This window comes from Pipra filicauda, unplaced genomic scaffold, assembly GCF_003945595.2.
Source record: "Pipra filicauda isolate LSUMZ 115617 unplaced genomic scaffold, ASM394559v2 scaffold266_size1643727_pilon, whole genome shotgun sequence".
NCBI classification, from domain to species: domain Eukaryota; kingdom Metazoa; phylum Chordata; class Aves; order Passeriformes; family Pipridae; genus Pipra; species Pipra filicauda.
The window spans coordinates 1,363,567-1,381,936 of NW_024104383.1; the positions used below are offsets into that span (position 1 = coordinate 1,363,567).

The window sequence follows — 18,370 nt, forward strand, 5'->3', positions numbered from 1 at the left end:
AGGATGTGGTCTGGGTAGTTATGAGGGAACAAGTGCTGTTGTACCACATCAAATGGGCTGGGAGAAAAAACTGGGGAGAAAGAAGGTGGAAATGGATGTTACAAATACCTGAACCCCCAGTACAGCAGTTCCTGCTCCCATGGCTCCAGTTCTCTAACCATGGGCCCCTTGGGCTGTATTTATTCCAGCCCCACCTGTACACTCTGATCTGCCCAAGGGGTCATGGACACACTGAGGTGTGGCAGCACCTCGGGCACTGCAGGGTGACACCGAGCAGCTCATGGGGACACTGGCGGGGCTCACAGAGGATTCCAAGCAGGATTCCAGGCACAGGGTGTCAGTGGCCAGGCTGTGGGGTTGTGTCTCACCCTGCCTCTGAGCATGTTTGGATTCAGCTGGGTGGAGGCTGCTGTGGGGTTGGGGAGCTGCACGTGGGGCCTTCGGCAACAGCCCCCCCCGCCAACCCAAAAAGGGGTGTTTGGGTCAGGCTGAGGTGGGTCAATGCTCCTTTCAAGGCTGGCGTATCTTGGCTGCTATGGGGCCACCTGACTTTTGGGTTGTCCCCTCCTGCCTCAGCGTGGCCACATCCTACATAAACCCATCACTATTCCCTGGGAAAACGCCCCAGCTATGGGTGTCCTGCCTGTCCGAGCTGCCCGTCCCAGTGCCACCCCAGCAGGGACGGGCTCCCCTCCCTGACAGGGACCGGCATTTTGGGTGCAGAGGGATCAGGGTTAACCTCCCCTGAGGTGCCTGTTGATGTGGCTGGACACGTTATTCCCTGCTCTGGTTTAATCAAGGAACAATCTGTCCTGCCTTCCTGCTGCCAGGAAGCCTCTCGGGTGCCCAAGCCCTTTCTCCTCCTCCTCCTCCTCCTCCTCCTCCTCCTCCTCCTCTCCTGCCCAGCAGAGCAGCCAAGTGCTGCCTGCAAGGTGAAGGTAACACTGATTTTTAAGAGCTGGAACAAGCTGCTGACCTCGAGAAGAACCAGGTGCCTCAGCCGGGGGCTGGAGCTGTGCCGGCGGCATTCCCATGGCATTCCCTGACTCCCGAGGTCAGTCCTGGCACCAAGCGTGGTGGGATGTGCGTGTGGGGCAAAGAAAGGCAATGCAGGCCTCGGGGGGGACATTCAGAGCGTGTAATATTCAGCATGGGAGGTACAGGGGGCAGGACACGTCCCGCAGGCAGACACAGCTTTAGCTCTTCACGGATACAAGGAAACTCTGGAACAGTTATATTATAGTTAGAAAAAATACACTGTACCGAACGAACATTATCTCACGTACAATCAATTTAAACATTTAAATTGATTATAATTTTGCTAAAATATTAACACGAGTACTGGTTGTGCTGCTAAAGTTTCAGTGTTCCCTCTAAGGAAAATATTGCTACAGTTCTACCGGACCCTGTATTAAAATCCTTGGGGTTTTTCCTTTCCCAGCAAGACTGGCTCCACAAAACCACAAAGATCCTGGAATTCATTTAGGCTACCCTGGGGTTTGGGTGTCCCTGGTCAGGCACCTGTGAGGAGCTCAGCACTGGCACAGCCAGGGAATGCTCATGGAACCCGGCCTGGATGGAGGGAGGCAGGGAATGCACTTTGTCACCGGCAGTGACCGCTCAGGAGGATTTGCTGCTGATTACTTGGTTTAAATGGGATTTGGCAGCAGGAATGAGCTGTGGTGGTGGTGACCAGGACCTGCTCCACGGGGAGGAGCAGGCTCTGACTGTTGCTCCTCACGAGGGCGAAGGCAGCAGCGGCTTTGCCAGAGGGAACTGGCAAGGCAAGACCCCGGAGTGCCGGAGAACTGGGAGAGCTGGGGGTCTCCAAGGATGGAGCTGCCACCAAGGGGGTCAAGAAGTCAAGTTTCAGCTCCTCTGCTCAGTCCTCAGTGACACATGGCCTGGATCAGCTGCTGCACAGGCAGGGAAAGTCATCAGGGAAAGTTATCAGGGAAGGCCGGCAGGGAAAGCTGGAAGGGAAAGCTGGAAGGGAAAGCTGGAAGGGAAAGCTGGAAGGGAAAGCCGGCAGGTGGCTGACAAGGACCCACTGGATTTTACATATTTTGTTTTTACAAGGCAGGAATTTTGCAGCTGAAACTCCAAACTGAGCCTCTTTCCTGGGTGCTTTTCACTGACTCTCTCCCCCCACCATTTCCAAACATGTGAGCCCAGTCGGGAGGGACTTCAATGGCCTGTGAAGCCTTTCCAGTTCCCTGCCTGAATTCCTCATTTCTGGAGACTGCAGGGTGACACACATGTCCCCACCTGGGGTTCTGCTGCAGCTGACAGATGGTGGCTGCTCCCAGTATGAAAACACAAGTCCAATATTGCTCCTAATGGCCTTGGACTTTGCATCTGAGCCCCCGCCCTTGGTGCCAGGGCTGAGCGGGAGGACGTGGCAGCGCTGCCAACCAGAAACTTCCCAATTCCCTGGTGAACAAACAGAACCACAACATGCCATATCCTGCTGATCACAGGCTATTCCCAGTTAGCAGCCAGCTACTGCTGAACTGGTTTCCAGTTTCAAACAGTAACTTTTTACACCCTTGACCAGAACCCATTGAAGAACAGAATTAATCTGGATATTGACCCTGACCCCAACCCACTGTGACCGACCCCCCCCCGTGCCTCTAAGCCAAGTTTGAAACACCTGTTTGGATATTTGTTTTGTACAGTAAGTATATACAAAGAAAAGTAACACAGACACCACTTAACTTCCTTGTGAATTTGGCACTTTCCATGGAACATGGACTGGAAAGCTCCTCAGCAGGAGCCCAACCCTCCCCACCACCCACCCACCCTCGACAGATTCTGTGTTAGCTCCGGAAGAACGAGATAAATAACTCCTCAGAACGAGAGAAATAACTCCTCAGCTACTGTTTTCTAAGAGGAAAAGGTGTCCTGGGCTTTCCCAGCAGAGCCAGCACCCGGCACCAAGGCTTAGAGAGGGCATTTATTCATCTTCCCCACGTGTGGGTGATGTGGTAACAACCTTCCTTCCTTCTGGCTTAGAGGGAACACTGCTTTTAGAAACCCTGGGACAGGTAAGACAAGAACCAATACCACTGTACAGAATTCACTGCACAACGAGCTAATAAAGGGACCCAGCACTGACTGGCCACGGCAAGGAAATGGGACTGAATACATTTGGGATCGGCCGGATCCGGTGCTGCACCGTGGGACGCGGCCCCGGGGACGCCCCGGGCCCTCAGTACGCTGGCACTTGGTAACCTTTGGGGTTGGCCTCTAAGGTCTCGGTGAAGGGGGGGCTCTGGTAGGTCTCCGTGCTCTCGGTGCCGCTGCCCACGGGGTACCCGGGGTACGGCGCGCTCGGGTCGGCGGGGAACTGGTCGGTGGCAAAGAGCGACATGTCCGTGCCCAGGCGGTACCTCTGCAGGGCCCTCACTGCCAGCACCACCTGCGGGAGGAGCAGGAGGTCAGGGGGGGCAACCTGCATGGTCTCAGCATCCCACAACCCCCCCAGGACCCTGCATGGCCCCAGGACCCCGTGACCCCTCAGGACCTCGCGTCCTCCCAGGACCTTGCACTCCCCCAGGACCCCACTTCCCTCCAGGATTCCACAACCCCCTCAGGATCTCACATTCCCCCAGGACCCACATTCCCCCAGGATCCCACAGTGCCCTCAGGATCTCGCATTCCCCCATGATCCTGTGTCCCTTCAGGACCCTGCCCTCAGGGTCCCCCAGGACCCCACATCCCCCCAGGACCCTGAGTTCCCCCAGGTCCCCACGTCCCCAGCACTGAGCACGTGGCAGCATCCCAGGAAGCTGCTGCCCCGCTCTGTTATAACCATGAGCTAATCCAGCCCAAAGCCCACCCTGTAACCCTAAAGGGGCCATTTCTGTGTGACAGGTTGACCCCAAAGCTGTGTCAGGGGTGGGGGTTGCAGCCTGGGCTCAAGACCCCTGGCTGTGCAGATTTGGCACTGCTGGCACCAGTGAACCCCTGTACTGTGGGGAGCGAAAACTGATGAGTGCCAGGCCAGGAAAATAGGTCAGTTCTGCCAAGACTCCTTCACCCTCTTCCAGGTTGCCAGAATTGAGGTCACAAAGGGTGGGAAATGTGGGCAGCAGAGCTGTGAGTGCTCGCTCTGATTTCAGGAGGTTTCATTAACAATTTCAATTAGTTTATACATGACAGGCTCAGGAGGGGGAAAAAAATGCCTGTAGACACTGAGAATGGCTTCCCAACCATCCTGGCCATCCTCTGGGATGGTAACAGGGGAGTGGTGTCCCCGCTGCCCACCTGGGGTGGGAGCAGATGCTGAGGGGATGCCCTGGGGGCTGCACTCAACGGGCACTCAGGCAACACAGGGATGGAGAAGAGCTGTGGGGAACTGGGATTAAAAGAGATTTATTTGGATAACCATAAATCAGGGAGCAGTTGAATTGGTGAGGAACTGGAGCCAGGCTGCTGCTGGAAAACCTCGGGCTGGCTTTTGCCCCAATTCCCTTAAGGCAAAATGGAATTAGGGCACATCCTGGGGCTCTCTGCCCAGGAAAAACTGGAGGAGTGGAGGTGACACGGAGCTGTCCTGGCTTCTCCACACACAGCCTGTGGAGCAGGAGCCCCCTGAGTGGCACAGGCCCCCACAATATGTGGGGTCCAGCAGCTGTAGGAAAGGGGCTCTGGGAGACATTCCCCTGCCCCTGTGGGCCCTGGGGATGCACAAAGCCAAAAACAGGGAGCACAGCGGGTTTCTACAAGCCCCTGCCTCTTGGTGGACAGCAGAGGGGCCAGCCTGGCTTGTCCCAGGGAGCTGATGAGCCTGAGAGCTCCCAAAATCCCCCTGCCATCCCATGAAACCAGCTCAGAGCGGTGACCTGCTCCTGGGGACTGGTTGGCCTCTAACGAGGCCCCGAAATCAGGGCAGCTCGTGGTTGGTGACACGTTCTCAACGGGAACACAACTTTCCAGGTGCAGGAGAAGGGGAAGCCTGGAATTACCCAGAGAGAGGGGACTGAGCTGACGCTTCCTGGGTAAGAAACCACCAGTTTCATCTGTGGAGGGCCCACAGTTCCCTCAGTGCAGCCCCTCAGTGCCCACCAGGATTCACTTCTCCAAACCCTCCCCAGATTCCTCCTCCAGCCCGGTGCTGGGCCCCAAGGAGGTTTTGTGTCTGCCCTGCCCAGCTCAGCTCAGGCTGCACTCACCCAGATGATGATGGAGAAGAAGGAGAAGGTGATGGCTGCCCGTGCAGCATCAGCCCCCTGTGCAAAGCCCCTGGTCAGCGTCGTCCGCTGCCACTGGTTGGCCAGGAAGCAGAAGGCCACAAACCACAGGAAGGCCAGGAAACCTGGAAGAGAACAGAGCTGGTCAGTGCTGTCACCTCCTCTCCTGCAAGGACCCCACCTGCTGCTGCAAAGGGTATATTTAATGGGATATTGGGAAGAAATCCCTCCCTGTGAGGGTGGGGAGGCCCTGGCACAGGTTGCCCAGAGAAGCTGTGGCTGCTCCATCCCTGCAAGTGTCCAAGGCCAGGTTGGAAGGGGCTTGGAGCAACCTGGGATAGTGGGAGGTGTCCCTGCCCTTGACAGGGGGTGGAACTGGATGAGCTTTAAGGTCTCTTCCAACCCAAACCATTCCATAATCCTGTGATTCTGTGACACACGTGACAGCTCTGCTCCTCCCTGCAGAGAATCCCTCTGGGGCTGTGGAACTGAGCAAAAATACTCTGGTGATTATTCCTTACTGGAACCAAAGCTGGCTGAGCAAGATATGGCTGCAGCTCCCCTAATTCAATCACCAGCCAACAGCTCTGCCAGATGCCAAGGAGCTCAGCAAACAGTCAAGAAACAAGCCAAGAGCACACAGCCTAAGGAGCAGGGATGCTTTCCAGAGCTGGGAGGAGGAGCTGCACAACCTGGAGCCTGTTTTAAGGGTCTCCAGTTTTCCTGAGGTCCCCCCACCCTCCAATTTGGATGTCAGTGCATGTGTGGATGCTGAGAATTCTGATCTGATGCTGATTCCTGGTGCTGATTTCACCCAGCACCTTCCCAAGGATCATCAGCACATCAGTATGAGCAGCCACACTGCCAGTCCCCTGGGGCTGCTGGCTGTCTGACTGCAGGGAGAGGAAGAACCTTCCTTTATTCCCCTTTATTTCCCTTTATTCCCTTTTATCTTGCCAGTTGTCTCTAAGTAGGATATAAAATGCACATGAGCATCCCCACCCAGTGCTGGAGTCACAGGGCCCACCGCCTTTAACTCACAGTTTGCTCCTAATTGCAGTTTAAGAAGCCACATTCTTTGTCTCCTTCTCCTGCACATCTGGGCCTGGGGCTTCCCAACCATCCACACTTCCATCAGCCTGGCCAGGAAACTGCCCTCACAGCAAGGATCAGCCAGGCTTTCCCTTTCCAAAGCACAGACATTTCACCAGAAATGTCCTGTCACCAAACTCCCAAAGCTCTGCCTCTGCACTTTCACTTCCCCTTAGGATGATGGCTTGTTGTCAGTGACCTCTGGGATTTATTCCTTAAAGGTCCTCAGGGTCAGAGATGTTTTCTGCTCCCCAGCTCTGTTACAACAGGGCCTTACCAGCAGCTGTTCCCTGCTACGGGAAGCAGATCCAACCCCTAAATTTGGACACAAGGAGATGCACACCCCAGAGATGGTGCTGGCTGGTGTGAGATGAGTCTGGGTCCCCAGTGCCATCACAGCCCATCTGTCCCTGGTGTCACCCGAGGGCTTTCAGCAGTTACAATGACATCATGCACATTCCCGACCGTGCACCGGCTGTGCCGGGTACTGCAGCTGCCAAATTCCTTCGCAGCACCGAGGTGGGGGAGACCCGACCCTCCTCATCCTGAAACCACCAGCCAGCGTCGTGTCCCTGGGGTTGCTTCTCCTGCCACCCATGTGGACTTCCCAGAGGTTTGGTGATGCAGAGACGAGCCTTTCCCCTCCACATCAGCTCTGCCCGCAGCCCTGAGAGGAGGAGGATTCCCTGCAGTGCCACGGGAAGGCAGGAATTGCTGCCGATGGAGGAGATGGGGTCAGGCACAGAGAGCATCTCCAGAAACACAAGCCAGCTGTGGTTCAAAGTTTGGAGGACTGACACAGATTTTAAAACCCCCCAAGGAGGGCTGAGCTGGCAGTGAGGTGGCGAGGCTGCACGTGCCAGTCCCAGCTCCAGTGCTCCAGCAGCAGCTCCACAACCTCCAGCACACAGGGGGAAACGGAAAACGCCAGGAGGCACCACAAAAACCAGGAGATAATTATCATTTTAGGATCTGCAGACAACAGAGTGCAAACACCAGGAAAGATGTGTTACCACCCTAATCCCAGCCTGGTCCCAAGCAAACCCCTGTCTACAGGAGCAGCTGGAAGAGCTGGAAGAGAAAGTTGCAAATGCTGTTTGCAGCGTGGTGGCCCTGCCTGAACCCCTGTCTGTGTCCCAGTTACTTCCCAGGTGCATTTTAGGAAGAAATTCTTCCCTGTGGGGTTGGTGAGGCCCTGGCACAGGTTGCCCAGAGAAGCTGTGGCTGCCCCATCCCTGCAAGTGTCCAAGGCCAGGTTGGAGCAACCTGGGCTAGTGGGAGGTGTCCCTGCCCATGGCAGGGAATGGGACTGGATGGGCTTTAAGATCCCTTCCAACCCAAACCATTCCAGGCTTCCATGATACTCTCATTTCCTCAGCCAGTGGATGCATGACAAGGACCAAGGAGAAATGAGGCAGAGATGGAGAGCAGTGCCAGTTCCCACATCCCTGGCAGGGAGCAAAGGGCTGCCAGGAGGTGGAAGGCAGGGAGGGAGGATTGCAGCCTCACTCTGCCACACGCAGCAGCAGCCAGGAGATGGATGTGATGTTCCCCTTCTGCTTGAATCCAAGGGTTTCAGGCACCGAGCCTCATGGAAGGGGCTGTAAATATTCCCTAACAAGGGCTGGACACCGGTGCTCCAGCACCACAGAAATGAGCTCTCCAGCAAGGAGAGAACACCCTCAGTGACAGGCCAGCACAGGGAGGTGATGATGGATGCTCTCATCTGGGACAGAGAGCCACCAGCGACGCCTGTGCTGGATAAATCACCTTCAGACTCTGCTGACACGAGAGCCTGGGAATGGGGAACATCAGCTGCCAGCAGAGCCAGGCAGCTCCCGCAGCAGCCGAGCAGAGGATGTTCTCTCCCAGCTCAAGGCATCCTGCCTGCTCCTGTTTGCACGGATCAGCCTCAGGTCCAGGGGCTCCAGAGGGCACAGAAGGTCCATGCCAGCCCTGGGGGTCCCAGCCCCCCTCCCCACAGTGAGGGGGGCCAGAGGGGTGCAGAAACTGCTTCTGCTCTGCTCCAAACACATGCACAGAGTGAAACCAGACTCAGCACGACTGATGAAACCACCTTTTCATGAGCCAGAAGTTGATGTGGGAGGGTAAAACACCCCATCTGGTCTCTGACGTGACCATCAAGCCTCACTTCTCTGTGTGGCCTCACCAAAGCCAGCTCAGAAATGTCTCCAGCTGCAGCAGTGACACAGACAAGTGGTTCTGCCCCCAAGTCACCACATGCAGCTTCCTCACAGCTGCCCCTGAGCTCACGGCTGGGTGGGACAAGGCCCCTGCCACCCCTGTTCTCCCTGAACGAGGCACTGAAGTTGTGTCAGGCCATGGGGGGAGAGGGGAGGACTCGGGAGTGAGCCGCAGGGCCCAGCTCCGACCCCTGGAGCCAGAGCCGCCCCTCCCTCAGCCCGCAGAGGTACCTGAGAAGCCGAGGTCCAGCAGCACGGCCCGTTTGCGGTCCTTGACGCTGCTGATCTGCTGGAAGTACAGGTCCACGATGAAGAAGAAGATGCAGCCGAAGAAGGCGATGATGCCGACGGCGATGCCGTAGCTGCAGGCGCTCTCATTCTCGTTGAAGATGCAGAGCAGCTCGGAGCTCTGGCCGTCCTTGTTCACGTAGCACTCGTTCACAATGGAGCCAAACACCACGATGGAGAAGATCTGCAGAAGGAAGGAGGAAACACAGCTCGCTGCTGTTTACATTTACCTCCCTTTTCCAACAGCAACATAACTGGATTCAGTCCTGTCATTGACTCCATGGCAACATGGCATTTGTGAGACGGATCCTGACTCCTGTCTGGTTGGTGGCTCCAGCCAGAGGGCTGGTGGATGGTACCTGGTGGTCCTCCCCTGTGAGCCTGCCTGCCTTTCAGTGCCCTGCCTTGCAGAGTATTTTAAGGATGTTTCCTCCAGACAGGCTGGGGAGGGTAAAAATAAACAGACGGGGCAGGTCTCTGCACAGTCCTTGTGCTCATGCTGCTCTCCATCATCAGGCTGTTCTGGATAAACTCCCTGTGTCCCTGTGGAGCCAGGAGGAATGAAGTGCCAGAGGATAACTGAGCTGCTGAAGGCTGAGCCAGGGAAGGGCTGGATGCCTGGTGGAGGGGGGACGGGAGGTGGGGAGCAGCTCACCTGGGCACAGGGGACAGGCTGCCCTGGGAATGACTGGGCAATTTTCCACCTGGCTTAGCAGGGGCTGGAGGATGCAGGACCTGCCCCCGTTATCCAGTGACCCGGTTTGGGCCCTGAGAGGGAAAGAAGGGCAGGGGGGCTGCTGGTGGCTGGGACAGGAGGGTGTCTCATCCCTGCAGGCAGGGAAGGAGCGGGCTGGCAGCAGCAGCCTGCACTAATACCATTCACCACGCTGCAGGCTGAAGTAAATCCCTTATCTCCCAACACCAAAGGCAGGAGCAGAAGCTGCAGGACCAGCTGCATCCCAATCCAGTCTGGATCCTGCTCTGTCAGAGCCTGGGAAGAGCTGCCCCACGCCTGCATCTCGGGCTGTGAGCAGGAGGGGAGGGAGGCCTGCAGGCACCGTCCATCCCGCTGTGAGCCTCTGATTTCAGCCCTGGCTGTCTGCATCCCTGCCTGCATCCCTGCCTGCATCCCTGCCTGGCTCCCAGCTCCCCAGGTGCTGAAGGAGGCCAGGGATGCGGGAGGGGAGATAAGAGGCTGCCTGGGAGCCGCTGGGGACGGACACGGGGCACGATCAGCTCCCACTGCACCCGCAGGAACAGCACGACACGGGGGGCACGAGACAGGGATGGGAGACACGGGGGCAGCAGCCCAGGAGCCACAGCAGGAGTCACAGCTGGTGGCTTTCACAGTCACCTGTGTCCCAGTGCTGCTGCCCTGCCATGGGTCACCTCCAGCAGCCCCCACACGTCTGGAAGCCACGTCACAGAGGGGGGAAATGGAGCAAACCACCCCCAAAGACCCAAACACTCTTTAACGTAACATCATGATAGACATTTTCTCCTAAGCGTGGGCCAAATGTCTCATCCCTGACCTCCCCAAAGGACTTAATTTGGATTTACCTCCTCCAAATTCCTTCCAGTGCTGGGGTGAAGCTGGGCCAGAGTTTCTTCACATGAAAGGACACAGTCTTAGGCTGTGCAAGGGGAGGTTCAGGTTGGACATCAGAAAGGGTGGTCAGGCACTGGAAGGGGCTGCTCAGGGAGGTGGTGGAGTCCTCATCCCTGGAGGTGTCCAAGGAAGGCCTGGCCATGGCACTCAGTGCTCTGGGCTGGGGGACAAGGTGGGCATTGGGCACAGGGGGGACTCCATGGGGCTGGGAGGGCTTTTCCAACCTCAGTGACTCTGGGATTCCTCTGCCTGAAGCTACTTACAAAGGCAAGTGTCCCATTAGCAAACACATCTCTGACCATCTCCACTGAGTCTCCTCCAAACTGGAGGACAAAGAAGTGGATCTGCAAGAGACTGACCTACTAAAATGAGATGGGATTGGTGAGGGACCTGGTTTGGATCTGTAGGGTGTCATCTGAAATAAATGATGAGCAGAAGCAGCAGAGTCTGTGGAGTACACCCCATCTCAGGTGTGTAGGAGCTCCTGCAAGCAGCTACCTCTGGAACAGGGAGGTAATCACACCTTCCTGCTCTTGGAATTTAACCACGACCTGGGGTCCTGTCCTCCATCCATCCCCGGCTCAGCTCAGCTCTGAGCACCAGCCACAAGCTCAGTGGCCACCCAAGTCACCCATTGGCATCTGCACCCTGTTCCTCACCAGTGCCACCCTTAGCTCATCATCACCATCATCATCACCACCATCACCATTCACCATCACCATGCACACAACAAGGGCACTGCGTGTACGGAAGAAACAACAACAAACAGCAATAATGATTTTCCCAGTGCTCTGGCAGCAGCTGTAACATCAGCAGTTGTAAAAAATCCGTTCATAAATAATGCAAAATTGTTATTTACCATCAGAAATAGCAACAGCATTAGTAAAACAGGCCCTGGAAGAAATAATGTGATTCTGGAAATCATGAATAATTGAGAACCTCTGATTCCACGCGATTACTTCTCTGGCAGGGCAGCAAACTTGTACTCAGCTCCTCTGACAGAGTTTTACTCCGTTCTCCCAGCAGTAACAACCTTCCCCGTGCCTTTGGGAGCCTGGTGGGAGCCCAGAATTTTGGTGGGTGAGGCAGAGCTCCTGTAAATACAACTGAGGATGTCACAGAGCAGAGGTCTGGTACCTGCACCAGGTTTGCACACCCGGGGCTGTTGATGGAGGATGCCCAGAAAAGATGTTTTACCACTTATCTTCCAGCTCCAGGGGGCTTTGGGAAGCAAGGCATCCTTCTTGCTGCCAGACAACCCGAGTGGTTCATCCCATAAGACCCCCATGATCACGTTTTGATGTACAAAACATGGGAAATGTTTTGTACATCAAAATCTTGGGTGGTCAAAATAGTAATGAATTGCAAGCACACATGTTTGATAGATGAGCTTAAAACATCAGCTCTGGTTGAAATACTTCTGTCAAAACATGCCTCTGTCAAAACATGGGTTTTCTCTCCCTCGCCCCGTGTTTGAAATGTTAGTTTTTCTTAAAAAAAACAAACCAACTGGTGCTGGTAAAACATTTTAGTGAGAATAGATTTGGTGTTGTCATTCTAAGTATAGATCAAAAAATGCCTTTTTTTTTTTTCTGAGAAAATGTGGGTAGATGGGGGAAAATAAACCCCGTGTTTTTTAAAGTTCATGCAAAACAAGTGCCATTTTCTAATCACCTCTACAAACCACAGTGGCCCAAACCCCCCAACCAGAGACTTGAAAGTAAAAATACAAGGTCAGATTTTGCACTGTGAGTGAGATTCCATGGGCCTGAGCGATATCTCACAGGACTTGCCAAGGAGCCTTCACAGGACACTCCATTCTCCAGCTGAACAACCCAACACGACCAGCAGCAAATCTTGCTCTTGCTGGATGAACCAGTGCAAGATATGGGTAAGAAAAATAAATTTTCTCCAGGCACTCCAGTGTGGAATTGCATCCTCCTTGCCAAAGCTTCCCCAGGAATGTGCTGGGGCTCCTGGTGGGGGGCTCCTGGTGGGGGGCTCCTGGTGTGGGGCTCCTCAGCCCTGAGCGATGGGAGCCCCGGCTCCGGCAGCTCCGGCGGCACAGACCACCAGTGGGGAGGGTGGGGAGGAGGAAAGCTCCCTTCTCCCAGCCTGTCCATTCAGAGTTGCACTTGAGGCACACAGAGGAGCTCCAGTGCCCCAGTCACATCCTGGGAGGGAGCACAAGGCTGGTCAGGAGGTGTGGGAAGCGCTCGGACCCGCGGGGACACTCGTGCGAGGGCAAAGGGAGCTCGTGCTCCAGCAAACCAGGGAGAAACTGGGACCTCACTCTGCAGTGAAAGCCAGCTGCCCAGGTCCCCCAGTTTAAAGTTTGCTTCCAAGCAAGAGAGGAGACCTCTCCAGGCCAGACAGCATTTCTGGAACACAGGACAACAGGAAAGGTCTTCTTCCCTGGGAGGGTGGGAGGCCCTGGCACAGGTTGCCCAGAGAAGCTGTGGCTGCCCCGTCCCTGGAAGTGTCCAAGGCCAGCCTGGATGGGGCTTGGAGCAACCTGGGCTAGTGGAAGGTGTCCCTGTCTGTGGCAGGGGGTGCAATGAGATGAGCTTTAAGGTCCTTTCCAACCCAAATCATTCCAGGATTCTGTGATTCTGCAGGACCCAGAGCTACCATCACAGGAGCCCAGGGCACTGGGACACCCGTGTGCCCACGATGGAGAGAGACACTTTTTAGGTGTGGATAAAGCTGGAGCCACGTGTCTGCCTTCTCTGCACCAGGTTTTTACCATCTGGAGGCCGGTGGCTGGTCAGGCTGCCTGACTCCCTTCTGGAGTTATACTCTGCAGCTCCCTGTTCCCTCCTGGGGCTTGAACTGGCTGCACCCCAGCACACACACATTTTTCACCCCCCTTGCTTTCAGCCTTCTGCAGCCCAGCGCTTAAAACGTGCTCCAGGAGACCTCGTGGTCTGAGCACAGCCAGTGCAAGGAAAATAAAAAGCAAACAACACAAGGGAGCACGAGCTGAAAGCTTCGGCGTGTGAACTGCCAGCCATTTTAAGGTGAGATGTTCCCACTGCTGATGCGCTGTACTGATTTGGGACCTATAAAAAACATCACCAGAAGGTGTGGGGTTGTAGGAGACTGCAAAGCCCTGCTTTGATTACACATGCAAGCAACCATTAAAGTCAGCATCAAGGAAATGCAGTGCATGAAGACAAATAACCCCGAGCTCATTTCCTCTGCTGCGGCTCCTGATCGATGGTGCTGGGCACAAACCACACCAGAGAGTCAGCACCAGCCTCTGGGTCACCCCTCACCACTCCAGTGTGGACACCAGTGAGCCAAATGCCACCCTGCTCAGCGCTCCTCGAGCCTAGCAAGTGAGGGATGGACCAGCAAACGAGAAGGGAAAACAATTAAGGTCAAATTAGCACAGGCCAAATCCTGCTTAGCATTGAGTGTTTCCCTAAGCCCTGGATAAGCCCTCGTGCCGAGCCACACACATCCCTCAGGCACATTCTCCACTCAGGGACGAGCTGGACCCTTGGCAGAGGACCAGCCTCCCTCAACGCCCACCCAGCTCAGACCCAGGGGAAATCAGGGCCCGGGTCCCTCCCCAGTTTATCTTTGCAGTTGTCAGTCACAGGGAAGTTTCCAGCACAGATCTGCATAATTTACTGGAGGGTGTGAAGACTAAAGAACTGCTTTGGGCACCGCCAGATCTCCCACGGGACCACGGCTACGACCACAGAGGGAAGACCTGACACGATTCCTGGCACAGAGAGAGGTGGTCTGATGCTGGCTGTAATAGGTTTATGGACATGTCCACCAGGCTAATCAGCTTGGGAGGATGCATGTTGATGACCACATGACTGATTTTTACTGAATTACTTTTTCTAATGTGGCAAGAGGTGCTGGAACACAGCGCCCATTCAAAGTTCCTAATCTAGTACTGCAATCTGAGCACGTGGCACACCAGCAGTGCTTGAGACCAGTGATGACAGAAAATGATAAGTTAGAACCATTTTCAGCTCAGATCCAGTGAAAGTTCCCTATAAGTCCATTACCAAAAATGTTAAACTTAAGTTCTGCCTTCAACCTACTACCCATGGAAAGAGAGAATTAAGGCAGAAATCTGGTGACCCTGCTGAAAAGTGGCCAAGACCAAAGTCTGAAGCAGTTAAGATCATGGTAATGACTCTCAGAATCACCATGGGCTCCTTAAGTGCCAGAGCAGCCCTGGAGCTCTTCTTTAAGAGCCCCAAGTGCTCAAGAGGCAGCAAACCCCCTGAAGAGCTGCCCAGAGCTTACTCCCTGTATTTCTCATTGATGTCTCCTGGGGAGCTCTCCCGGTTGTGCCAAGCAGACACTTCCATCTGCATCTGTAGGACGCCTGGAGCAGGTGAGGTCTGCTCCCAAAAGGGAGCTTCCCAGGCTCCAACTCCAAACATTCACAGGAGCTGTGTGTTGTATCCCAGCAAACCCACACTTCCACCCCATAGCACCTCAAACCAGCCCTCCCAGAGCTGCACACACACACTGTGGGTCATGTTGAGCTTCTCATCCACCAATACCCTCAAGTGCTTCTCCTCAGGGCAGCTCCCAATCCATTATCCCAAACAAACCTGTATTTGGGCTAAGGATTGTCCGAACCCACATGAAAGACCTTGCACTTGGCAGTGTTGGACCTCAACAAGTTCACACAGTCCCACCTCTCCGGCCTGTCCCGGTCTCTCTGGATGCTCCATCCCTTCTCTCCAGTGTGTCAATCACACCACACAGCTTGGGGTCATCTGACCCAGGTGATGAACTACAAAATTATTCAACTTTAAGAAATAAGAGGCAGCAGATCATGTCAGGCAGCTGCCAGTGTTGCAGGAAAGGGTTTTCCAGCTGTGTAGGCACCGCACTTTTACTGCTGCTCTGACTGAAATAATGGGGATTACTGGAAACATTTCTTAGTATATTTTCCAAAACTGCCTCTAAAAGCCAAACCTAAATGTACGTCAAGAGAACAATTCCCCTGCAAAGCTGAGTGGCCACTTGAAAGCCTGGCTGGCACGGGCAGTGACAGTGAAAGGAACTCATGACTCTGTGGGCATCCTTCGTGAATATCCAGTCTGTTTTGCTGTGCAAAAAATGTCTCAAAAGGAAACCACAAGAGCGATCACATCTTCATCTGACAAACTGCATCAGACGGAGGGGGAAGAGATGAATGAGGAACTGTTAAATGGTTCTTTCCAGCTTTTGATTTTGCAGCTCAAGCCAGGAGCGGTTTTTTCCCCCTTCAGATACTCAGAATTACTCTGTGAGGGGGAGGTTGTGGCGTGAGGCGGAACCAGGAATCCCCTGTGGCCATCACTGACATTTGGGGCTTTCTGTGTTGAAGTCACCATTCACCTGCCAGTCCCTCAGAGGTTTGCCAGCACAGGGTCTGAATGCACGGCCTCGAAGCTGCTGCTGGAGTCACAAAGAGGAACTGGAGCCTCCTTTGGTGGTGGCTCGTTGGGAAGCCCCAGCAATGGTCACCAGCACCGAGTCGCTCACTCCAGGCACATGAGACTGGTCCCAATTCCTTGTGGTGATTCTCCATCACCACCCCAGCACATCTTGGGCAGATCCCTCCTCTTTTCCCCAAGGAATGTCACACACACAGCAAGGGTGATGCCTCCAACATGAGGTCCGACTGCCCAGGGTAACCACGTTTTACAAGGATGCACCACCAAAGCACAGGAAGGAAAACCATGTGAAGAAAGCCCACCCCAACACCTAAACTTAGGGCTTTTTGAATAACCATCCAGGGCATGGGCAGCCTGGATGTCCCAGGATGGCAGGCAGGGAAGCCTGGGAAGGGCCGTGTTTGCTTTGTGCATCCAGGAGCAGCACGGCGGGCGTTGGTCCGTGCTCCGGCTGCCAACACGGATGTCACCAGGTGCCACAGCACTGCCACGCTCACCCAGGGCAGCAGTTACAAATGAACAGAACAGAAAGGCAGCAGAGACCTCAGCAAAGCCTTTGGCTGCCTCCTCCATCCAAGATCTCCCCCTGGACATGGCTTTTGTCTGGCAAGAGCAGCAGAGCAACCGCTCGGAAGGAGCCCGGACATGCTCTGCTCTACCAAACCTGCAAGAAACAGCAGGTGGGAAGGGAACCCCCAATCACACCTCCCACCCAACTGCAGTCCCAGCTCACACTGGAAAAGAGTTTAAAGTCTGAAGTGGTTTAAGGCACAGGTAACTGGACTGCAACAGCCAAGGAAAAGCCAACCAAGGCTCCCCCAAAGTGGAGCAGCAATGGAGAAGGGTCCCTGACAGGTCTACCAGCAAATGTGAGACCTGGGAAAAGGGCTGCCAAGGGCTTTTACTGTGGAACTTCCACAGCCAAATCCCCAGCCCACTGAAAAGAGCAGAACTTCCCACTTTGCTCACTGGGCTTTGGAGCTGACTCCCAGTATTGCAAACATGGATGGGACAGCACTGCACACATCCCGTGTTTGGCCATATCAGTGGTTCCTACACTTGTTTCGAGTTAAGTTGATGTGTTTCTGCAGTTGTAAGCACTTGGCTTTCACCAATTCCCTGTGAACACAGAGCCACGAGACCAGGGACTTTACCACTGAATAAGCCAGCCAGCAAATACACACAAGACTATTTTCTAAGCTATCTCCATATTCCATATCCTGGTCCTGCTTCCCAGCAGTGTCCAATCCCCGAAGGGATCTCTGGGAGCTCTCTGGATGTGACATGACAGATTTATCTCACACGGGCCCAACTCACCAACAGCGGGTCAGATTTATCCAACCATTCCCCAAACCAACACCACTGTCAACAGTTTGCCACTGCACTCAAGGAGGATCCAGGAGCATCCAAGTGGATCCAGACCAAGTTTTCAAGACTGAGGCAATGCCTCTAGGACACAACTGCTGCCAAGTGCCTGAACCCTGCCCAAAATGCCCCGTCCACATCAAGCTGGACGCCCCAGATCCATTCCTGGCCCAGCTCTGCTCATCCACAGCCTCCAGTCAAGCACCGGAGCTGGGCAGACCCTTCCTACTGGGGGCTTTTGGGAAGGACCTGGTATTCCCGACCTCCCAAGGCCATGCAAACCTGCAGATCTCAGCAGAAAAGCCAGGCTGGGGAGGCAAATTAGGGGCTGCTCTCACCCCTGGGCATCCGGGCCCCCGTGCTGCCTGGTCGTGGACCACCAAAGCCTTCCCGAGTGGCTGCACAGCCCATTCCACCGCCTGCTCTCCGCTCCGCGGCAGGAATTCACGGACGGGAAATGGCCAAAGCCCATGCCATCCCTCCAGCAGAACGGGGAGCTGGGCAGGGCTGGCTCCCGGATTTCTGTCACACACACGCATGCACGGAGCGTGGAAGGCAGGAAAATGTCCTCTGCCTCCCGCTCCGCACCCCATCCTCCAGCACCGAACCGGGCACGGGCACCGGCGCATCCCCCCGCCGCTCCCTGCCCCATTCCCAAGGGAATTCCCTGCCGGCTCCCCCGGGAGCCAGCACGGCCCGGGCGCCGGGCACCCCCCGCCGCAGCGACCCCGCACCGGGCACGATGTAACGGGCACGGGCGCGACGCACCCGCCCCGCCCCGCGCACCGGCCCCGCACGGGCACCGGGCGATGCCGCGGGCACCGCACCCCGCGCGGGCACTGCCCCCGCCCCGCACCGCCCGGGGCACCGGGCGCTGCCCCCGCCCCGCCGCGCCGGCCCCGCCGCGCCGCCTTACCCAGGTGGTCACCCGGAGCAGGGTCTGCGGCTGCTTCAGGAAATCCACGGGGTCGATGGCCCCCCCCGCCCGGCCCGCTCCGAAGGACGCTCCTTCCATCTTCCCCGGCCGCCCGCTCCGAGCCGAGCCCCGCGCGCGCGCCCCGCGCCGGCCGCGCGCCTGCCCACCCGCGCCCCCCCCCGCGCCCCTCCCGCGTGGGCTCGTCCGCAGCGCCGCGTGCGGGCGGAGGGAGGAACCACCCGCCGGCTGAGGGGGGGCGGGGGGGCACCGGCAGGTGCGCG

The 18,370-nt window shown here is 55.9% G+C and overlaps 1 protein-coding gene across 2 annotated transcripts; it reads right to left on the reverse strand.

The window, feature by feature from the left end:
* Positions 1 to 1,116: 1,116 nt before the first annotated feature.
* On the reverse strand, positions 1,117 to 18,206 carry SYNGR3 (synaptogyrin 3). 2 transcript variants are annotated; one of them, XM_027736095.2, is made up of 4 exons: positions 18,090 to 18,206; positions 8,723 to 8,963; positions 5,178 to 5,320; positions 1,117 to 3,421 (listed from the first exon to the last, which is right to left on the reverse strand). In XM_027736095.2, exons 1-4 carry the CDS (start codon positions 18,186 to 18,188, stop codon positions 3,212 to 3,214), a joined length of 693 nt encoding a protein of 230 aa, XP_027591896.1. In that variant the 5' UTR covers positions 18,189 to 18,206; the 3' UTR covers positions 1,117 to 3,211. The 2 variants fall into 2 exon arrangements, with proteins under 2 accessions (XP_027591896.1, XP_039238277.1); XM_039382343.1 differs by lacking the exon at positions 18,090 to 18,206 and adding an exon at positions 17,512 to 17,727.
* Between the last annotated feature and the right edge of the window lie 164 nt (positions 18,207 to 18,370).